At 33.2% G+C, this 25,087-nt stretch overlaps 1 protein-coding gene across 2 annotated transcripts in view; it reads right to left on the bottom strand.

Annotated features, from left to right (window-relative positions):
- SMAP1 (small ArfGAP 1) overlaps window positions 1-25,087 on the bottom strand; it is a 194,825-nt gene that overhangs the window by 79,673 nt on the left and 90,065 nt on the right. For both annotated transcript variants that reach the window (XM_051997220.1, XM_051997221.1), the window contains exons 3-4: window positions 14,131-14,216; window positions 8,090-8,165 (exon numbers count right to left, since the gene is read on the bottom strand). In XM_051997220.1, coding sequence (XP_051853180.1) covers window positions 8,090-8,165; window positions 14,131-14,216 — 162 coding nt within the window. The remainder of the gene's footprint in view (window positions 1-8,089; window positions 8,166-14,130; window positions 14,217-25,087) is intronic.

Below are 25,087 nucleotides of genomic sequence, written 5' to 3'. Positions count from 1 at the left end.
GGATTTGCAAAACACTGCTATGAAGAACACTGCTGTGGAGAGTCCAAGAGGACTGCCTTTCACCGCCTTTTCAAGATGGGGTGTGGTAGAAGGTAAAGGAAAGTCTGGGCAAAATAGAAATGAATCTATCTTTTTACTTCAAATCCAATATTGTTTCCACTACTATCTGTGGCATGGATGGATAGAAGACATAGTCATGGGGGTAATGCTGGATTCTCAAAAGTAATGCCAGGAGATTCTATGTTATATCAAGTTGTAGCAAGATGGCAATGGCAAAGTGACATTTCTCTGAGGACAAATTTGCTACAACTGGGAAGGTTCGTGACTATGTCATTCTCTGGATTATAGATTTATCGATTACCATACCTCTTAAAAAGCATCTACTAAAATATAGAAGTGAAAGTACTAAAGTGTAATGTTCTCTTGTTTCAGATTTCTTGGGGGCTTCTGGAAGCAGCCTTTGTTTCAGTTCAGTAATTACCACAAGTGCAGCCAGGGGTTAAAGTCCAAATTCTTTATTGTCTCCTTCAAAGTCTTGTCTTCTTTCCTGGGGCCTGGTCAGCTTTCTTAGAGGCCTATCTCTCTCCTTGGTTCCGAGAGCTTGAGCTCCTGCCTCTTTCTCTGCCCTCTGAATCTCTTCTCTGTGGCTTTCAGCCCCTGCTTATATGCGCCATACTGAGTATACACCAATCATTATATCACTAAGAAACCATTATTTGTTACAGGATAAATCAATGTTAAACTAGAATTAACCATTGTCTCCTCAATTCCACTTAGTACCTTGTTTCAAGTTCTGGCCCTTAACACTAAAGTAATGATTTCTTTTAGATATCAAGAAAGAGATAACATATAAATCTAAAATCATGTGACATTTTAGAGTGAACTACTGGAGAAACTTTGAACAATTAATTTCCATCAAAAATAGTTAAAATACAGAAATGTTATTCATTGAAATATTATTAGTTAAATTTAAAAAAGATCACTGATGTAGGATACTTAGGTTCCTCATGAAGTCACATAAAATAATAGTTGCTCACATTTACATAGTACTTTTAATTTTGTTTAATGATATACATTAATCATGCCATGCTATTCTCACAACCCTGTGAGCTTGTTCAATTCATTTTTCAGTCATGTCCAATACTTCACAAGCCCACTTGGGGTTTTCCTGGTTTTCCTAACTGATTTACCTCTTTCTTCTCTAGCTCATTTTAAAACTAAGGAACTGAAGTGATCAGGGTTAAGGGACTTGCTTAGGATCACACAGCTATTAAGTGTCTGAGGATAGCTTTATACTTTCTTCCTGAGTCTTCCTGACTCCAGGTCTAGAACTCTATTCATTAAGCCACCTACCACCTAACTGTCCAACTCAATAAGCCACATGCATTTATATTCCTATTCTATAGAAGAAGAAATTGAAACTTGCCCAGAATCACACAATAAGTATCCAGCATCACATAAGTACCCATTTACTCACCTACTCACTCTAAATTCAGCACTTTATCTGCCATAACATGTTTCCATATATGTGTGTGTAAAAATAAATATGTTTCAATATTAAAGATAAATTACTCAAAAATATGATTAAAGATGATTACTGTAATAAACTTCATTTAATAATTTGATTTTATCAGAAAAAGAGAATTTGAACAATTAATTTCTGCAGGCATAAATGCTTTTTGTCTTCTATATTAATTCTAAATTATAGTATAATTAAGAAAATTCAGAAAGCAAAAAATAAAAAAACAAAAAATCTTGGTTTTATTTTTTCCAATTCCCTAAAGGTAAAGATTATTAAGTTTTTCTCACTGACCCATCCCCAAAAGTTACTTTATATTTATTTTGTAAATAGCTTGTTTTTTCTATATTTTAGATTGTATATTTCTATATATATATTATACATATACATAACATATATATGCATATATATCATCATGAGGTTTAAAAAAGAATGCATTATGGTGTTTTGCAGTCTTTAGAAGGGCTCTGGAAACACCACTCATTGTTGCTATTCTGGGTAAGAAGTAACGGCAAAAAAAAAGAGCCAGGCAACTTACTCTAAGAATATTTGAGGGTGGAGAGAACTCTTTCATCTTAGGCATCAAGGAACCCAGAGAAAAGTTGATACCTGAATTTGAGCATTGAAGTAAGATAAAGATTCTGAAATCTAAAGATGAGTGAGGATTTGCATTTCAGATATGGGGAACATATGTGAATGCATAGAACTTGGAGGAGGTGGCATTTAAGAAAGGAACAAAGGTAGGTTAATATTGGATTGTGGAGGTCCTGAAATGCCAAGCTCAGAAGTTTGTCTTTTTATCATATTGGTAATAGAATTCTTGTCTAAGAAGAGCTTAATTGACTGCAGAGGACTGGAAGGATTGCAGAAGGCTGGAAGGGGTGTACCTGAATATAAGAAAGCAGAGTACTTAAGGCTAAGTACCTACTCAATGTGATATAATGGCTCTATAAACATATACTTATATGATATGGTGATGTGATGGCTTCCTCAGGATTGGTGCCTGCTGGATATGTTGGGATGAGGTAATCCTAGGGAAGGACTGAAGAACTGAGAGAAAGAGTCAGTTTCTCTGCCACAGCAGGGAAGATCTCAGGCTCCAGACTCCAGGATCCATCTTTGACAAACCCCGTGGCAGCTTGCCTGCCTCCTTCACTTCTCCTCCTAAAGACCAGGACTTTGACTGATCCTGACTCTGACTGATCCTGAGGCCCTCCAGAGAGTGAGCTCGGATATTACACTAGATAAAGGTAGACTGAAGAGGGAAGAGATTGAGGTGAGGAAAAACAATAGGAAAGAAAGCTGTTGGAGTAGTACAACATCTAGGTGTTGTATTGGTGGTTGCATTGTGAAGAAAAGGAGTGGATGTGAGAAATGAGTGGAGAAAGAAATGTCAAGATTTAGAAACTGAATGGATACGGGGAATTGAGAGGGAGAGAGAAGAGTATACTCCAAGATTTTGCTACAGTATCAGAATTAGAATTGGAGGTATAGATTTAGGACAGAAGCTGTATTCAATTTGATTTATATTAAGATTGTGATATTTCCAAGATGTCCTTGTAGAGTTGTACAACAAGCTGTTGGAGTTGTAATCTTGGAGTTTAGGAGAGCGAGTTCTATTAGTAGAACTATTATTGCATTTTCAAAAAAGGAAAATGAGGCTTAGAGAGTGTCTGGGATGGGAAGCCCTAACTCAAAATGACTACTCAGAGATTTCTCAAAGTGAAGAACAGAAGCTTTATTAGAATCTCGTGAGAAGCTGACAGTCTATTCATTGGAATTTCAGAGGTCGGTTTCACAAAAGCTGAGATAATTTAAATGGTCAAAGAAAAAAAAAATACAGAAACTATTCGCTCACCATCTCCTGTTAATCCTCCTAAAATCATTGGCAAACTCCACCTTTATTCCTTTATTTGTCTCTGGAATGCAGGTGAGCTTTCAAAGCACTAGGATCTTGGTTAAGCAATACCTGTATTAAAAGAAAGAGTTTGTGCTGCTTCTAAGGTTAATAATCAATTTAGAGGTTTCTAAAGAGACTTGGTTTTACCTCAGGCTTTTCTCAATCAACAAATAGAGATTAGCCAGTTTGTAGATTTCTCTAATATCTACAAGCCATTAAATACTCAGATTCTTCGCTAAGCAGTTCTTTCTTAAATGTTTTCTCTTGGAAAGTCTTTGTTGTTCTTCCCAGAGCCTAAGGATTAAACCCTTGGTGCTGAGTCTTATTATTCTGAGAAGTCCTCAGATTCCTGTTTCACCCATGGTTAAAGTGTTATAAAATATTACAATGTTTGTTACATTCCAGTCTGTTACAATGCTCACTCAATTCGATATAGTTGATTTATTACAAATGTTTGCTCAAGCTTAGCTGGTCATAATACTTCACTTAAACTATTTTAAGTTCTTTATCATGATATATATATATACAAAGAATTTCATTTCCCAAATCCATCAATTTACTTCATACATTAAAATCTTAATGGTAAATTCAGTCTATCTTAATGATTTTATGAGAAACCACACAATCCCTCACAAAAATGATTATTCTGAGAAGTCCTCAGTTTCCTGTTTTGCTCAAGATAATACAGAAGGCAGGTATTTTACTAAATACTTACTGGGCTAAATAAAAATTTCCATCTACTTCTTACTTTAATAATAGAAGTCTCTTACTAAATACAAATCAAACAAACCTAGAAGCATCATATGCATAAAATAATAAGAATATTTTAACAAAATTATTTTTATTTATTTTTTTCCAAAAGTTCTCAATATAATTTATTAAACCCTTCTGTAGAGTCTAAAAATTTTTAGACAATAAAAAATTGCTCCCCTTTAAATTTTAAAACAGTATAAACATTGTAATAAAGAATGATACTTTTCAAATTATTTACCTCTAGATTTTCATGCAATAAACAACTTTGAACATATAGTTGCTCAATATCACATAAAGGTAAAGTTACTAAATAGGGAATATAAAAGTGTGAATCAAGAAAATATTTTTGAAATATTTTTTAATTAAACATAAACTACACCTGAAGTATTCAAATAAATTTATCACTGATTTGGAAAATCTAATAATGAAGATCATATCCCCATCCCATCCAAGCTTGCTTATCCTGTGAGATTCATAGCTATGCTATCCCAAAACTTCTTTTCCACAAAGGAGCACCTAAACATTTTTCCTCACAAGGGAGGTCACCATTAGAGGGAGACAGTGCTAGATTCAGCTCCTCCTCTAGTCATACCATTCCTTGATAATGTCCTTTACTCTTTTTCTTCTTTGAAATTCTTCTCTAGTTATGTGTTACAAGTTGCTCATACTTATCATAAGACTCTCCCCATCACTACTTCTGGGATACTCACCTTAGCACTTCAGAGGAAGCAGTACCTCACATATCACTGCTAGATAACAAAATCAGTAAAACCGTCCTAGAAATACACCAAATGAACTAGCAAAAAATGGTTTATTTAATCTTCATAAAATAATGTTTCATACAATGTTTTAACCTTTTATTCTCTGAGCTAAAATTTAGTGTAAGCTACCTTTCCACAAATCTTTCAAAGCTTTTTTTCCCTCCTGCCTCCACAACAATCAGGTCCAGTTAAAAGACCACAAGAATGACACACTCCTAGATAACTATTCCACAACAGTTACTGGGACATTCTCAAGAGTATACTACTGATGACTGAATTCTTTCATAAGAATGAGTCTGTTTCACAGCCAAATCAGATTCCAAAGGGTTTCTCTAGTTTTAATATTTGTTTTCACTTTTTAGCAACTGTTGTTTTTCCAAGCAATTGAAAAAGAAAATTCAACTTGCTTACAAAATTGGGACAAAAACGTTTTCTTTAAATTTCTCTATACCAATGGTTTCATCATGTGTATATCATTGGAGGGCTTAAATCTAAACTCTCAAATAATTTTAAACTAAAGGGCAATTAGCTTTAAACTGTAATTAACTGGAAGAAAAATTCATCAGAAATAGAACAAAGCAAAAGATGATTGCAATATTTTTAGTCACTATAACATCTTTAACTATTAAAAGATTACCATACTCAGTTTATTCTTTGGCAAAGAGAAAAATCTTGGCTTTGAGCTATTTCAACCAAGGTAATTCCACTGACTCTTTCTAATTCACATTGGGCAGTCCTGAGGCATAAATTTGATTCATCATCTACTCCTCCACAGCTTCAATTACTATATCCACCACAGAAAACAAAAAATTTCAAGCTAGCTATCTGAATCAAGCAAGCAAACACACCCATACACACACACTTCACCAGAAAAATATTTTCCACATTTCATAAAAATGGTTATTGTAACAAAAAGTGAAAGAACTAGTATCTGAACTTTTGTTTAATCAATAACAATTTTGTTTATGGCAAATTACCAAAAAAAAGAAGGAAGGCACAGTGGATAAAAATCTGGCCTTGAAACCAAAAAGACCTGAATGCCATTTCTATGTCTGGTGCATTTTGGCTACAGGACGATAGGCAGGAACTTGTAATTCTCTAAACTCTTTGAAAATGTGTTAACCTACACTGGTAGAGGAAGTTTTCTCACTTAGGAGTTCTCTATACCAATGAAATCATAGGTACAGTCCCTATTCTCAGTTCTAACAAATTATTATAAAGTTGTGCTACAGAGTGGGTAGAAAGCTAGCCACCATAAGGGGAGATCCAAGATTCAAGTCTTATCTCTCTTACATGTACTAGATTTGTGAATAGGAGTACCTTTGGTGGCACAGTGGATACAATGCTAAACTTGGATTCAGGAAGTGGTTTAGTTGTTTACAGTTGTGTCCAACATTCCATGACCCCTTTTAAGAGTTTTCTTGGTAAAAATAAGTTTTTTGAAATTTCCTTTTCTAGCTCATTTTACAGATGAGGAAACTGAAGTAAATAGGCTTAAGTAACTGCCTAGGGTGACATAGCTAGTAAGTGATTAAAACAGGATTTGAATTCAGAAAAGGAGTTTTATTGATTCCCAAGCCCATCCAGGTGCCCTGGAGTCACGAAGACCAAATTCAAATTCAGCCTCAGACCCTTAATAATTCTGCATGATCCTGAGCAATGTGCTTGCCCCAGTCTGCTTCAGTTATCTTTAAAATGGGGGCAACAATAGCACCTACCTCCCAGGTTTGTGAAGATAAAATAAGATAATATTTACAAATCAAAAACACTATGCAAATGCTAATTACTGCTATCATTATTATTAATTTTTCAATGCCCCCAAGAAATTCTTTCAGTTTCTAAGATGCCAAGAAAGGTCAGAACATATTTATGGAAAGCTTCCTCACTGGGAATTTCCCTATACCAAGAAAATTACTTATCTGGTTCAGAAAACAAGCAATATAGATTATTTTAACATACAAGGACAAAGGTTCCTGACTAAATCTTAGCCTAAATTCCTAAAGTTAAAAATACTTATCAAATTATCTACAGAGCCTCTGGTCAACTACCCAAGTCATAAAACTCATGCATCCGCCTTATCTGTCACATAACAGAATTAATGGCTAGCTCCTATATGATCCATGTTGTAGCATTATTTAATTTTTTTGCTCTTTTAAAAAGAAACACTGACTTTTGTAATCAGCTTGATCTTTTTACTTTTTTTTTTACAAATATGTATACTATTACACTAAATCCTGTTTAATTAATTATTAAAAATATTATTTCAACATACCACTCAAGCTCTATTCTATTGTCTGTGTTGAGATAATATCTGTTGTAATGATACTGTTTGAGGATGTATTCTGATGGAAGTGGATCTCTTCGATAAAGAGAGCTAATTCAGTTTCAATTGATCAAACATGGGCAGAAGCAGCTACGCCCAAAGAAAAAACACTGGGAAATGAATATAAACTGCTTGCATTCTTAGTTTTTCTTCCCGGATTATTTAAACCTTCTGAATTCAATTCTCCCTGTGCAACAAGAAAACTGTTCGGTTCTGCACACGTATATTGTATCCAGGATATACTGTAACCTATTCAACATATAAAGGAGGGGGTGGAGAGAGGGAGGGGAAAAATCGGGAACAGAAGTGAATGCAAGGGATAATGTTGTAAAAAAATTACCCTGGCATGAGTTCTATCAATAAAAAGTTATTAAAAAAAAAAAAGAGAGAGAGAGAATATCTGTTGTCATATCTGAAGACCAGCCCCCAAAAAGGCTTGAATAACTTCTCACCAAGAGGCTGGCTATCAAGTGATAAATTTTTCAGAAATGACAACTTATTTGTATTTTATACAAACATTGTTATTATTTGTATTTGTATTTGTATTATTAAATACAAACATATACTGTTTATCCTTAATGGAAAGCATATTCATACCACGGGATTTTTCAAAATTAAGAAAAATCAATAATATGAATATTTTCTATTCCCAATCTATTGCTCATTTGCTAAATCACATTATATAAGAAGCAAAAACCAGCACCAAGTCCAATTTTTTTTTTAAATCCATCACCATAACATTTCAATTTCAATTTCTCTCACTCTCTCTTTCTCTCAATAAAAACATAGCAACTAAGCATTTAGTACAGAAAAGATTGAGGAAATATACTTACATTAGTAATAGTCACTGCATTTTTATCGTAGTATTTCTTTTTTTCATATTTATCTCTGATGAAAAATTCCACAGCTCTGAAAACAAGAAACTTAAGGAAAAAAATAAGTTATGTGGCAATATCTATTTCTTTTTTTTTCTCTCGAACCATGTTAGCAAAGTCTACACAATCATCCTTAATAAGAATTTCCCTCTCCCAGACCTCTGAACCTTTTTCATACTATTCCTATACTCACAATTCACTGTTCTCCCCTTAGCAGTCTATTTCTGCTCTTGCAAGAATTTTCAGAAATTTTATTTTTATTTCCTTTTGAAAGATTTTCCTAAGCAACAAAACTCTCTGAACCTAATACCCATGAGAAACTATCTTAGCTTATAACACAGAACAAGAAAAAATAACACTAGAAAGCCTATTATAGAGTATATTTAGTTTTTGACTTTGGTTCTCAATGTAATGTCACTCAATGTGTCAAACAGGGTATATCTGTGAATTAACATAGTCATAGGCAATCACTTTGCTTGCTAGGTTGGGAAATGAGAAAAGAAAGCAAGTAGAATTATGTCAGTGTTGCTTTCTTTCACTTGTTTGTTACCATGGTCCAATTTAATTTAAACAGAATATACTAGGCCTTCAGTGATTTGCCCCAGCTATTAATGCAGTGGTTCTCAAATTATGGTCTAAAGAATTCTGGGGATCTCTGAAACCCTTTTAGAGGGTCTACAGATTCAAAAATAGTTTTTACTACCAATATGGTAAATGTCTATAAATATAACCCAGATAAACAAAAACACTTTGGAGAGATCCTCAATAATTTTTAATAGGATAAAGATACTGAAAACAAAAGTTTGAGAACCACTGTATTAATGTCTCACTCATGCAGTCACTTTGTATTTATTTTATATATAATTATATGACCACATGTTGCCTTTGCAAGCAAGGATAATTTCATCTTTGTCATTGTATCCCTAGTATCTTTTCCTAAATTAAACATTGACTAAACTTCTGACTTCTGAGATGAACTACCCTTATAAGTGGATTCTCAATTTTTTTGTTTATTATCATAATCTGATATATCTGTCCTAAAGCTTCTCTTCCTTCATCTCCTTGGGTGCCCATTTTCATCAAAGCATGCCATGGATGGACTGACAAAATCAGAACAAACATTCCCTTATAGGGGCAGCTAGGTGGTACAGTGGACAGAGCACCAGGCCTGAAGTCAGGAAGATCTGAGTTCAAATCTGGTCTCAGACACTTAACACTTCCTAGCTGTGTGATCCTGGGCAAGTCACTTAACCCCAATTGCCTCAGAAAAGGAAAAAAAAAAAAGAAATAAAACAAAACATTCCCTTATATAAGACAGAAAATAATAATCTACTGAGGAAGCATTTAGCATAGTTCCAAGCCCATATATAAAATGTTTAACACTATTTGACAATTATAGTAAAAAGAGTACAAAATAGAAAGTAATGTTATACCTACTTTAAGGAATAGAACCCAGGTAATTAATCCAGTAAATATGACTGGTGAAAGCCTTCTGAGGTGCACAGACTCAAAGAACATCTTAAAAACCATTTACCCAGACAACTAATGACTATTTTCCTCTTAAGATTGCCATCATAAGAGGCATTCCATATAATTCTTAGGTTTTTGTTAGCTCAGGGTTGTTAAATAATATTTGCCAATTCACTACTGTTATTAAAAAAAAGCTGGAGTAGTTAGGAAGTATATAGATGGGTAGTCTTTCAAATCCAGTATTTTATGAAGCAAGGTTTGTAATAGAGAATTAAAATTTCTTTTTCTTCACAATATAAAAACATAAGTTTACTCAGTATTATACCTATGGTTGCTTTCACTTACTTCCCAAAAGAACATTATATCCAGTATTAAAAATACAAAGCTCTGAAGTAAGAAATACTTCACTTTTTAAAGAACTAAAAATTCAAAGCACATTTTTGCATTAAAAGATTTGAGGAAAGGATCAAGACCAATATTTTATCTTCTGAGAATAGAAATTAATGACAAATTTAAATATTGAAGTATTATCTGATTTATACTATGTATTAACATTTGATAACAAAATCCATTATTTCTCTTACAAAAATATTTGTTAACTCTAGAAAATCCCTGGTTGATTTCATCATTATTTTAAAAAAACAAGTATGTCCTACTCATAAACTTCAAAATAGTAAAGAAAAAAGAACATACAAGCATGTATACACATCTACATGTGCATACAGAAAAATAAATATTTAAAATCTTATTTTAACTGTTTATATTCATTCTATTTAAAGTTCTGCAATTTCTATATATTTCTTCCTACTGTTTGTAGTTCTAAAAACCTTAAGAACGTATTTGTACAATTTTCTTTATACCGTAGCTTCCATATCATTAAATGTCTACTTAATGAGTGACAAGTAATTTGAGTGGGAAAAAAATTAGGAAATATTTTATCTTTACTGCTCATTATATAAATATCAAATCTCAACATGAATCAATGCAACAAAGAAATTAGAAAAGTGACACTATAACTCGTCAGTAAAGACTGCCTTTTCCACTAATATTTAAATGTTCTGGTTATATAAATTGAAGGTTAAAAAAAAAATCCTTTTCACAATGAAAGTAAAAAGCACTCAGTAGGGCAACTCATTTTTTTCCTCCCTTCCTCTACTTAAAAGACCTATAAAACCCAAAGTTCAAATTTATTTTTAACAATACATTTATTATATTTGCGCGCGCGCGCGTTCTCTCTCTCTCTCTCTCTCTCTCTCTCTCTCTCTCTCTCTCTCTCTCTAACATTTCTGCTTGTACTACAGATACTTATCACTTTTGAAGACAATTAAATTACCATCTACTCCCCCAGAACATAATATTCCATTTTCTAGGCACATACTACTAACAGTAGAACAACTTTGAAAAGCTCAAATAATGTCAAAGGAGAAGAACTGTTGATTAGCTCTGCTGCACAATAGATCTCATAAAAATGAAGTAATTAAAGTTTATAGATAAGACCAAAAATCCTAATAATGAAAAGCTTAATGTAAAGCTTTATCATTTGTCATGCACTGGTACATGCAGCCTATAATTAACCACATCCCACATGAGAAATTACACTTTCACAGTAGCTTTTGCATGACTTTTGAAAATTATAAAGCTTTTAAAAAGTGACAAATCTTGTTAAGTTTACAGGGATGTCTCATATTATGCTAGTTAAAGTACAACAGTTTAAGTCAGTTTGCCTCTAGTTGCCTCTAGGGATATGGGAAGCATTTAAACAACTGTGAATACCACACTTTTAGAATAGTAAGACTAAGAAATCTGAGAAATAATTGATGCCTTCCTACTGAAATATAAACTTCATCTCTTGGTTTTTTTATGTATGAGCGAAGTAATCACTAAGAGAAATAATATTACTGTGTCAACCAAGTAAATTCCCAAAACTTTAATAGTAGCACATTAAATATGCAAAGTGGAGGGGAGAGACACATAGAGGGTAAAGGCACTGTTAAGTTAAAATCATACAATTTTAAAACAATCCTAAGGTCAAAGCAGCAGCAATCATCTTTTATACTATCTAATTAGCCACAGTGAGTTTACATAAAAAGAATTTTCTATTTTTCAGTTGTTGCAAATAATAACCACTAAGCACATTTTGTAAATAAAAAGAATTTTTGTTTTGTAGAATGATTGACAACATTTTTCAAAATAATACTGTGCTTAGTATTCTCCTCAGAAAGCTAGGAGTATCACCTTAAAATGATTTTGAAGAGTTTACCATTTAGAAAGAGGAAAACACCTAGCCTGATAATATTCTGTACAGAGCTGATACTTTATAAATATCTGTTTAACTGAATTGAAATGAATTGGAAAATAAACAAGTTTTAAAAAATGACAACCAAGTATACCTGAAATCTGAAGGAATATGACATGATTTAAAATAAGAACTGCAATGGAGAATACTAAGTGAATGCAAAACAAACTAGAAATCCTTTCTCACACCTTACAGTTGAATCAAACTCAATTACAAATAGTTCCCACTTGACTTGGAAAACTATAAAATAACATTACTTATACTGTATTGTGCATTTATTTGCTGAACATTTTCCAATTTATTTTAACCTGCTTTGGATCTCACTTTTTTTTTACAGTGATCTGGGCTTTGAGTTTGATATCTCAGCATTATATTCAAGTGAGCAAAGAAATAATACTATTTATTTCCTAATACACATGCACATAAACACACGAAGACATAAACTCATATGTGTGTACAATTGCATATATAGGTAGATAAAATGAATAAAATAGTTAAAATAGGTAGAAAAATAAGGACAAATGGCCTTATTTTTATACTTGTATTGTTTTTATTTTTTTAATGCCTGGGGATAGATGTGATCATTACATGTATACTTAACAAAATTAATTTTGAAGTTCTAGAAACCTTAATTTTCATTGTTTTAGGTTATTATATATGCTCACTAGCTTACAGTCAGAGGACCTTTCATATTGCCAAAGTAATTCAATTTTTATAGCTATTCTGCTAAACAGCAATAAAATGGATTTACTTTACAAAAATGAGTTTTAAATTTATTCTTCATAGTAGTCTGAAAAGGTTTCATGGAAGAAGTGAAGAATAAACTGGTAAGTCAATCAATAACAATATTTATTAAGTGTTCATTAGGTAGTAAGCACTGTGCTCAGTATTGGTGATACAGAAAGAGGCAAAAAACAATTCCTGCTCCCAAGAAGTTCAAAATCTAAAAGAGATAACAAGCAAACAAATATGCACAAAATATATTCAGGATAAATAAGAAATAATTAACAGAGGAAAGACATTAGAATAAAGAACATCTGGGAAAAGCATCTAGTAGGTGACAGGATATTAAACAGGATTTAAAGGAAGCCAGAAGATAACGTTATAGAAAGACAGCATTACAGACTTAAGGCACAATAAGAGAAAATGCCCAAAGCCAAGAGATGGAGAGTGTTATTCAAGGAGCAGTTAGGAGACCATTATTATATATCAAGAGCATGTGGCAAGAATAAGGCAGAAGATAATTGTATAAATGTGTATGCATCTATTGGATTTAATATATTTCTACCATGTTTAACATGTGTCAGACTATTTGCCATCTAGAGGTGAGCATGAGGAAGGGGGAGAAATTGGAGGACAAGATTTTGCAAGGGCTAATATTTAAGAATTGTCCATGCATATGTTTTGAAAAATAAAAAGCTTTAATGAAAAGGAGGGGAAAAAAAAGAACAAGGTGTAAAAAGACTAAAAAGGTAGGAAGGGGCAGGGTCATGAAAAGCTTTGAACATCAAACAGAAGATTTTGTATTTGATCCTGAAAGTGACAAGAAGTCATAGGAGTTGACTGAGTCGGAAAGTGACATAAGATATGCACTTTAGAAAAATCACTTTGTTAGCTAAAAGGAGATTGGATTGGAGTAGGGAGAGACTTGAGGCAGGCTATTATGATAATTAAGGTGTGGGGATTCTGCACCAAAGTGGTAGCAGTGTCAGAGGAGAGAAGAGGATATATTTGAGATCTCATAAAAATAAAATCTACAGGTCTTGACAACAGAGGAATGAAAGACAGTGAAGAGTTAAGAACAATACCTAGAATGTGAGCCTAGAGAGTTCCTTAAGGAGGAATATCAGTAGCAAAAGAGTAATGTAAATTGCCATATATTCATAAATAAGAATCAATGTTATTTGTCTTTTGCTGTACTACAGTGAAGTATAAGTTTGTACAAATAATTTCTTAAAGCAAATGTTTTTAAAATGATTTTAAAAAAACCCTACTGTCATCAAATTTTTATAGTTAATAGTGGATATCTAAACTGGTGTTCCATATTATTAATGCTATAAGCATATTAAAAATATTTCCTGAGACTCTCTCACTGCTAAGTGAATATCAGTTTCATTCTTTGAAGAACAACACTATAATAAAATCTCCATCTTTCTAAAAACTGTCAGACAAACCCTAAGTTAGACAAGCATGTTAACAAATATTTTAATCATTTAATAAGCCAAAAGGATACTGGTCTGTTTGGGGCCGTCGAAAGTTCTCTGGAAGGTTAGCTTCATACAGCATTCTTGCCTTTGTATTTCCCATATCTTGCATGCACTGAAATTTAAAAATTAAAAAAAAATGGTCAGAGACATTTGTTTTTCATAAAAAAAATTTTTAATTAAAGCTATCAAATTTATTTATTACATATGGTATATTTCTAAACAGTAATAACTTTTAGCTTAAAAAGTTAAATATATGTACCTGTTTCATAACTATTCTGTTTACAAATGTTTCCATGTAGAAAATACCATCATATCCATATATGTTGTAGACTAAAAGTATTTGAGTTTTGGGTTTAAACAAAACAAAAACACCATGATAATTTAACATATTCTCTGAGATATATTTCTATAAATTCATAAGAAATTCACAAGACTCAAAGAAAACTATAAATCAGTATAACCCTTTTCACTAGTTTTAAAATACTTGCTATCTTGCAACATTTGTATTCAATACAACTAACCAGTTATCTTTATATCTTGTCCTGAATTATCTAAAGATATACAAAGGCGAGGGGGAGGAGGGAAGAGAGGCCAGAACCCCCCCAAAATTTAATATTTAATGAATCAAGTTTAAACAGAGAGATATGAATAATTTTAAAATGACAAAGGATTCTGTGGAGTTCTTGTTCTTCTTTAAAATAATAGTTCTCTCTGGGTGAGAGCAGGTTTCTTGGGGAGATTTTCTGGAGGCAACCTTAGTATCAGTTCAGATCAATAATTACCCCAAATGTAGCCAGGTGATAAAAGTTCAGATCTTTTATTGTCTCCAATATAGCCTGGTTAGCTTAGAGGCCTATCTCTCTGCTTGGTTCCAAGAGTTCTTGCCACTTTGTCCTTTGCTTCTGCCTCTGCTTTCTTCAGCCTCCAGAGCCAGCACCAAGTTGAATCTGTCTTGCCTCTGAGAGAGGGCTTCTGGCTCTCAATCTCCCAGAGTGCTCTGTGTCTGCACCAGAGTGCTCCTCTCCAATCCAGCTGAACTCTCTTAAAGTAACTAACTAACCCCAAGCTAAGAGCCTCTTTATATATAATCTCCCAAAGATTGACTCCTCCTTCTGGAGGCACACCCAAGGGAGGTGTGAATTCACAAAGTTGCAAAGTTTACTTTGTGAATCTCCCATACTTGTGAACTCCAATGAGTACTGGTGTGAACACAAGCATTGTATCAATTAGTTCTACTTAGTACCTTGTTTCAGGTTCTGGCCCAAAACATCTCTTTGGAGGATTAGATCAATGATACTGAACCATGTTAAATTAGATAATTATTGTCTCTATCAACTCTAATAACTTAACAGTTTGTAAAAATTCCAACAGGATTCAATTAACATCTCTATGAAGATGATTCTAAGATTTGTCTTCTAAACTACAATCTCACATCAGCAAGTGAATATTAGATTACTTGAACTGAATAATTAATATATCTGTAAGTGAACTTATTATTTGGGGTCTCCAAATCCTCCTTTTTTCCCAACTTCATTACTTCTGACAAGAGTTCTACCATCCAGTTTCAGCTTTTTAAATGATGGTTCTCAACTCTATATGAGATTTTATAACTGAATGTAAGGAAATCATAACAAAATAACTTGATCAGTAAATGTTCGATTTATATACCTATTTTATATACCTATTTACTTGGGGTCGTGTAAAAATTTCTCAGGTGAAAAGGGGTCTGACAAGTAGAAAAAGTTAAAGAAAACCTACTCCCAGTGACTCAAGTTAATAACCAACATATCATTCTTGAGTACTGACTCACCAATCTGTTGCCAAGTTCTATCATTTGTAATGCTTCAACATCTCTTGTGTTTCCTCATCTTTCCCTATGACATCCAGCATCAAATATAATATTCTGTAGCTTATAAAGCCCTACAGAGTACTGTTACCTTCCTGCCTTGCTGTACTTTAATTTTTCTCCATGTGTTCCAGATAGAGAGATTTCTGTCTTTATCTCCATGTCTCTTTCTCTGTTTTCCTTCTGAGATTGCTTTCAATTGGGGGGGGAGGGGGGCGGGAAAGAGGGAGAGAGACAGAGAGAGAGACAGAGACAGAGAGAGAGAGAGAGAGAGAGAGAGAGAGAGAGAGAGAGACAGAGAGAGAGAGAGAGAGAGAGAGAGAGAGAGAGAGAGAGAGAGAAAGAATGAGAATATATGTGTGTGTGTATGTGATTATTCCTTCCCTACTGCAATTTTCTCCATCACAGTTCCAACAAATCTCAGGTCAGTTTAAGAAATTAAAAAGGGCCACTCTCTAATTGATAAATGGTCAAAGAATATGAACAATTTTCAGATGAAGAAATTGAAACTATTCCTAGTCATGTGAAAAGATGCTCCAAGTCATTATTGATCAGAGAAATGCAAATTAAGACAACTCTGAGATACCACTACACATCTCTCAAATTGACTAAGATGACAGGAAAAGATAATGATGAATATTGGAGGGAATGTGGGAAAACTGGGACACTGATACATTGTTGGTGGAGTTGTGAATGGATGTAACCATTCTGGAGAACAGTGTGGAACTATACTCAAAAAGTTATCAAACTGTGCATACCCTTTGATCCAGAAGTGTTATTATTGGGCTTATACCCCAAAAAAATATTAAATAAGGAAAAGGGACAAACATGTGCAAAAATGTTTGTGGCAGCCCTTTTAGTAGAAACTGGAAATTGAATGGATGCCCATCAATTGGAGAGTGGCTGAGTAAATTGTGGTATATGAATGTCATGGAATATTATTGTTCTGTAAGAAATGACCAGCAGGATGAATACAGAGAGGCTTGGAGGGAATTACATGAAATGATGCTAAATGAAATGAGCAGAAGCAGGAGATTATTATACACTTCAACAACAATACTGTATGATGATGTATTCTGATGGAAATGGCTATCTTCAGCAATGGAACCAAATCAGTTCCAATTGGTCAGTGATGAACAGAACCAGATACACCCAGTGAAAGAACACTGGGAAACGAGTGTGTGTGTGTGTGTGTGTGTGTGTGTGTGTGTGTGTGTGTGTGTGTGTGTATGTATTGTATTTAACATATACTTTAACATGTTTAACATATATGGGACTGTCTGCCATCTAGGGGAGAGAATGGAGGGGAAAAGTTGGAACAGAAGTTTTTACAAGGGTCAAAAATTACCATGCATATGTTTTGTCAATAAAAAGCTCTAATAATAATAATAATAATAATAATATAATAATAATAATAATAATAATACAAAGAAATTAAATAAGAAATTTTGGGGGAATTAGGCAGAAGCTACAAGAAAACACATGAAAGCCAGCAGACAACAGTGAAAAAGTTTATAAACTCAGAAATGTATTACACATGTTTATGTCTATATAAAATATAGACATTGTATCATTACATATAGAGGGGGAAAAAAGGGAAATGCATGAAGCTGGAAAACTTCTTTTTCTAGTACAAAGGGTACCTCCCCCCCCAAAAAATGCAGATTTTTCCAGATCACAAGGCCTCCATGCCCTTAACCTCCACAATGTGGAAGAGAGAACAGTGTGTGTATGTGTGTGTTCATGAATCAATGTTGCACATAATTGCCTCGTCAAAAGAATATGAGCTCTTTGAGGGCAGGATTATTGTTTTTGCTTTTAGCATAATGCTTTACATGTAGTTAGCAATGAGTAGCTTGTTGAATTGACTACAAAGTGTGCTTTAGTTGATGTACAGTATTTTACCTTTGCATATTATATGTAAATCAGCCTTTTTAAATCATTGTTTTAAAAATATCTGATACAAAAGATATTTATAGAGCAATAGGAATCAAAGAAATGCACTCAGAAATATATTTATAGAACAAAAGTAGCAAAAAATAAAATTTAGCTAAATCAATACTCTAAAGTTTTCAGTTGCAGAGCTATGATTCTATTTGTTGTATGAAGTGGAATGAGAAAAAAAAATTTTAATGATGTTTCATTGTATTAGCAAGTTGGTAAGGTAAGATCATATTTTGCATGTACTATTCTCTGATATAAGGCAAGGGAAAATAGCCTTCACTAAATACATGAAGAATCACTTCTTAAGGGAAAAAAAAGTCTAACACAGAATTTAACTCCCTTAATGTAATTATGCCATTTTCTAGACTAATCATTAAACAGTAGCTAAATAAGAATCCATGTGAAAGTACTTTGTAAATTATAAAAGCATGATACACATTATTATATTTGGTGTGTAGAACACTCAATGACAGAAGATAAAATATACTAAACATAACCAACTCTAAGATTTACATCCATTTACTATGCTGAAAATAACCTCATATTTGGCCACCAAAACAGAAAAGAAAAATGCTCTTTGATATATTTTTATGGTAAATACTGAGAACATTATTAATGCTTAACATGATTAATATGACTGCAGAAAGCAGCATTAGGATGTTAGTTTAGGGTTCAAGTAGGATTATTTTTTTGCTCCTGAGCTTAACGTAGAAAAGTTAGTTGTATCACATGTATCACAACATGGACATGACAAACACATCAAAATTACTAAGTCTTGATATGAAAACACTTGGTTCACAGTAACACAACTATGGCAACATAAGCCAAAAAGATGGTTAATTAAATCTCTACTTTGTGAAAGAACAAAATATTAAATTATATAGCTTGATCGTATAATTCATCAATAACAGAAAAGGTTGAACTGTTATTTTTCCAATTTCTTAGGCATTCTGGAACATTCTACCTTTCTATAATGTAATTAAAATAACTAAGATTTAATTTTTTTTTCATTTTAGTCTTTTTATCACCATCACCCTGTTCTGTCACTATTCCAAATAGTCCAATCTAAAGCAAAGCCCTCACTTCTATAAACTACTTTCTTCAAACCACAAATGACAAATCTTGGCTGCTTCATTTGGGGTAAGGGTAAGAGATTATCAGGAGGTAGAGGCTTTACAGCAATAATTTTCTTAAGAGCTGAAAGGATCTCAGGAACCACCTAGTTCCAGGGTAGTACACTAGAAAGAAAATTGGATAACTGTCTCAGCAGTCTGAATACCTAGATTCAAATCCTATGACATGTAATAACTATGTGGCATCAGACAAGACATTTAACTTCTCTCTCATCTTTAAATTGGAGTATAGGGTTGAATAAATAACTTCTGTAGTTCTAGATCTATGATCCTATGATTCCTATGGTTTTTCTCCATCTCTGCCAGACTATACCTTCTCCTGTAATAAAAAATACTTCCTGTCCCCTAAAAACTGTCAGAGTAGCAATTTTATACAATATATACAACATCCTGCCAAAAAGATAAAAATTTATTTCATTATGAGGTCTATAGGACAACAGGCTCAATTCTTGAACTAGAAAAGAACTAATATTACCCAGCATACCATTCTTTCTTTTATTTTACAAATGAGGAAAGTGGGACAAATTAACTTTTCTATACTGACTCATAATATTTATCTTATCCATATCATCTTATATAATCCTCATACTCACTTTATGGGGCTGACACTGTCATCATTTCTATTTTACAAATGGGTAGAATCTATAGTCTTAACTAAAACTAAGAAAGATTTAATGATTTGCCAGGGGTCACTCAGATACTAAGAATCAGGCCCATGTCCTAGAAGAATCATAACAGAAGACCTAGGGATAAAATCCAGATCTTAGTCTGCTTTTTATAACATATTGAAAATCTTTAAATATTGCAAATAATAAGTATTCTAAAATTTTACATGCAGGGTAGGAGCCCATAAAAGTATTTTCTACTGTATAATCAGCAAAATGTTAGATTTATTTTTCTCTTACAACTTCTGTTCCCCAAAAGAGGAGATAATTGTTAGAGGTTCGTTATTAGGAGACCAAAAAAGTTGCATGCTCATGGAAATTAAAGATTCAATTTCCCCAGTAAGCTGAGGAAAAAGCAGATTGGTTATAGACAAATAGGGCTGATAAATAGCATACATTTACTTTGGAACAAAAAGTAAGCTTTTTCCCACATTTATCTTCAAACTGCAAGCCTCTTTTTTCTAGTAGTAAGGGATTTGAGTTATGAGTGAAGAATTGAGTATAGGAGATATTAGTTTAGTTTCTGAGAACTAATCCACATGGAATAATCTTCCCAATTTTTAAATGAAGAAAAACATTTAAAATTTTGCTTATTCCTATTCCTCCTATAGAAAGAGCATACATATACCTCTGAGAATAAATTTAGCTTCTATGTTTTAACCAAAAATATATGCTAAAGAATAATTCAAACCTTGGAATTTCAAGATACTAAGAATTCATTCATTTCCATAAGTCACTATCACTTGATTAATTATATCATAAGTCAATGTCATTTAATTATTAACTCTAACTTCTTCGTGCCTGGAGTATAGCATGAAACAAAGGAGAAATTCCACTGTATTAAAATCAAACAATTGTTCTGCTATTTCTTCTGCACTACAGACAAGTATCTTCATTAACTTATACAATAATCATAAATAAATTACCTTTTATATGCAAAATATTGTAGTAGGCACTGAGAATACAGACAGACAGACAGACACACACACACACACACACACGCACGCACGCACGCACGCACGCACACACGAATTCCCTATCCATGAAAATAATCTATAAGAAATCAAGTCCACTTTGGGTGAAATATAGATATACAGTGGAGAGTAATAATGAGATAAAATGGAAAAGATAAATTATAGGTTTTCAAAACAACGCACTAAAGAAGCTCTGAAGGTTTCTGAGAGGAGAAGTAGCACAATTAGAGGAGTACAATGGGGAAACTATATTTAAAGAAAAGTGAAAAGAATAGATTGGAAGGAAGAAAAACAAGAGTAGGAATAGTTTAGGGACTATTAAAATACTTTAAGAGAGAATACCTAAACTGGGGTAGTTACAATAAGAGTGAAAAGGAGGATATAAAAGAAGTTGTCCACATGTAAACTGACAAAACTTGGCAACTAAATGAATGCATAAAGTGATATATAGAGGAATCAAAGATTACTTTAAAACTGCCAAAATGATGTTCTTAAGCACAGGTCTAAACAGATCATTCTTTTGCTCAATAAACTTCAGTGGCTATCTATTAGTGTAGGATCAAAGATAAATATCTCTACTTGGCCTTCAAAGTATTTCATGAGCTAGCTTCAACTTGCCTTTATGACCTCATTATGTACTTGTCTTTATGTACTATTTATTCAAGCTAAACTAGCAGCAGACATCCTTACCATTCTTCACAGATAATACTGTCTCTTCCATTTCCATGGCTTTGCAAAAGCTGTTTCTCATGTCTGGAATACACTCTCCTCATCTTTGCCTCTAGAATCCCTAGTTTCAAAGCTCAACTCCAAAAATCATCTCTCCCTATGAAATGTTTCCTTATAATAATCTAATCTAAGTAATCTTGAGCTTTTGTTCTTCCACATGAATTTTGTTATTTTTTTTCCCTAACTATAAAAGAATGTTTTGAAAATTTGATTAATATGGAAGTGAAGAAATAAATCAATTCAGGTAGAATTGCCATTTTTATTTTATGAGTTCATCTACCCATGAGCAATTGATATTTTCCCAAATATTTAGATCTGACTTTGTGTGAAAAGTGTTTTGTAATTGTATTCATATAGTTCTTGGGTATGTCATGGCAGGAAGGCATTCAAATATTTTATTTTGTCTACAGTTATTTTAAATGGATTCTCTTTCTATCTCATGTTGCTGGGCTTTGTTAGTAACATACAGAAATGCTGATGATTTGTGTAGGTTTATTTTATATTCTGCAACTTTGCTAAAGCTGTTAATTGTTTCAAGTAGGTTTATGGACGATTTTCTAGAATTCTCTAAGTATATGTTATCTGTAAAGAATGATAGTTTTATCTCTTCATTGCCTATTCTAATTCCTTCAATTTCTTTTTCTTTTCTTATTGCTAAAGCCAACATTTCCAGTACAATACTGAATAGTGGTGATAATGGACATCCTTATTTCACCCCTGATCTTACTGGGAATGCTTCTAATTTTTCCCCATTACAAATAATGCTTGCTGATGGTTTTAGATAGATGTAGCTTATCATTTAAAGGAAAACTCCATTTATTCCTATGCTTTCTAATGTGTACTGTATTTTGTCAAAAACTTTTTCTCCATCTGTTGCAATTATCATATGATTTTTGTTAGTTTTGTTATTGACATCAGGAAAACTACTGGCACCATTGACCATATTCATAACAAAACTAACAGAAATCATATGATAAACAAATGAACTAATCCTGCACTCCTGGTATATTATATTATATGGCGACACTATAACTGCTGATAAGTTGCTGTGATTTCTTTGCTAATATTTTAACTAAAATTTTTGCATCGATATTCATTAGGGAGATTGGTATATAATTTTCTTACTCTGTTTTGGGTCTTCTTGGTTTAGATATTAGTACCATATTTGTGTCATAGAAGGAATTTGGCAGGACTCCTTTATCTATTTTTCCAAATAGTTTACACAGTATTAGAATTAATTGTTCTCTAAATGTTTGGCAAAATTCACATGTAAATCCATTTGGCTCTGGAGATTTTTTTTCTGAGGGAGTTCTTTGATGCCTTGTTCAATTTCTTTTTCTAAACTGGGACTATTTTTATAATTAAGTAAAGCTCAAGAATAACAAGATAATTTTTTAAAAATAAAAATAAATAAATAAAAACTACAAAGGGATGATGGCCTAACAGTACCAAACTAAAACTTTATTATAAAGCAGCAGTCTTCAAAAACATATGGTTGCAGAGGGCTGAAACTATTGAGTCTATGCCCTGAGGTCAGGACTGCAGAGCACTTGAGGCTTACTACTGATTAGACAATACTCTATGCTTGAACAATGGTCCTTCCTACTATCCTGTGCTGGCTTAATGATTGGTATATACAGAGGATTGTAGGAGGGACTAGGGGGTGGAGTAACACTAGCCAAGGTCACACTCGGGTGGTAGACAAGGGAGAAGCGGTTGGGGAGATTCTGCTTCCATTCTGTTCAATCCTGTGTCTAAAGACCAAGAATAAAGACTAAGGACTTTTGCTTATCCTGACTCCAGCTGATTCTATGGTATCCTGGGTGCTAGCGTGGTTGACACATATTTAAGAAATAGATTGTGGATCAGTGAAATAGATTGGATACATGTGACACAATAATCAATGACTATAGTAATCTAGCATTTGATAAATTCCAAAACGCCTGCTTCTGAGATAAGAATTCACTATTTCACAAAAATAGCTGGGAAAACTGAAAAATAACTATCTCAGAAATTTGGCATAGACCTCTATCTCACTACATATCAAAATAAGGTCAAAATAGGCACATTTTAGGTGTAAAGGGTGACACTATCAGCAAATTAGAAGAGCAAAGGATCTTTGGAGAAGGAATTTATTGATAAAGAAGTAGAGAATATTATGAAATGCAAAATAGACAATTTTGATTACATTAACTAAAAAAAGTTTTATACAAACAAAACCAAACAGGCAAGATTAGAAGGGAAGCACAAAGCTAGGGAAAAAATTTTATAGCCAGAGTTTCTGATAAAGGCCTCATTCCTAAATCATATAAAGAATAGTGTCAATTATTAACAGCGTCAAATTTATAAGACTAAAAGTCATTCACAACTGAGAATTGGTCAAAGGACATGGACAATTTTCAAATAAAGAAATTAAAGCCATCTACAGTCATATGAAAAAATGCTCTAAATCACTATTGATTAGAGAAATGCAAATTAAAACAACTCTGAGGTACCAACTCATACCTCTCAGATTGCCTAACATGATAGGAAAAGATTATGATAAATACTGGAAGGGATATGGGGAAACTGGAACACTAATAATGCATTGTTGGTGGAGTTATGAACTGATCCAAATCATTCTGGAGAACACTTTGAAACTATGCCCAAAGGGTTATAAAATTGTGCATTGCCTTTGAACCAGCAGTGTTACTAATGGGTCTATATTCCAAAGAAATCATAAAAGAGGGAAAAGGACTCACATGTACAAAAATGTTTGCAGTTGCTTTTTTTTGTGATGGCAACAAATTGGAAAATGAGTAGATGTCCATCAATTGGGGAATAGTGAATAAGTTGATAGTATATGAAAATAATGGAATATTGCTGTTCTATAAAAAAAGATAAATAAATTCATTTTAGAAAGGCTGGAAAGATATATATATGAACTGATGCTGAATGAAACAAACAGAGTAACACACCGTAACAGTAAGATTATGCAATAATTAACTATGAAAGACTTGGTTCTGTAATGGGCTGAGTCTTGAGTTGATGCACTGAGGTCCCAAGCACATGAGGCTAAATAGTAATTGGACCATACTCTATTAATATATAAGCTTGGAGAAAGAATGGCCCCCACCCACTCTTTGTGCAAGTCCTGATGTGTTGTATAGGAAATGACGATTTTGGTGGGTGGAGGCAGGGGAGTGGAAAAGGAAGGGGTGGAGAGACTTTTGGGATTGCCATTGCCATGGTTGGTTCGGCTCGCGTCTCTCTCTTAGCTGGCTTCCTGTCGCAACTTCCTATATTTGCTATTGCAATCTTTATTCACCTCTTCACTTCAATAAATATTGAAGATTTTCCCCTTAACCTGAATTCTTGGCTCCGGCTGATTTTAAATACGCAGTCATTACATGGTTCTTCACAGTGCTTCAATGATCCAAAGTAATTCCAAGACTTGGGATGGAAAATGCCATCCTCACACAGGGAGAGAACTATGGAGGACTGAAAATAAACCAACAGATGCTATGTTCACTTTTTTTACTTCTGTTCAATTTTTCTCTCATGGTTTTTCCCTTTTGTTCTGATTTTTCTCTTCCAATGTGATTCAAAAGGTAATATGTTGAAAGAAAGGAATTTTATATACATATAAAACAGTATACACACACACACACACACACACACATACACACATATATATAAGTGTATACATACAT

This window comes from Antechinus flavipes, chromosome 4 (assembly GCF_016432865.1).
Source record: "Antechinus flavipes isolate AdamAnt ecotype Samford, QLD, Australia chromosome 4, AdamAnt_v2, whole genome shotgun sequence".
Lineage (NCBI taxonomy): Eukaryota > Metazoa > Chordata > Mammalia > Dasyuromorphia > Dasyuridae > Antechinus > Antechinus flavipes.
This window is presented reverse-complemented; position numbering and strand designations above follow the sequence as displayed.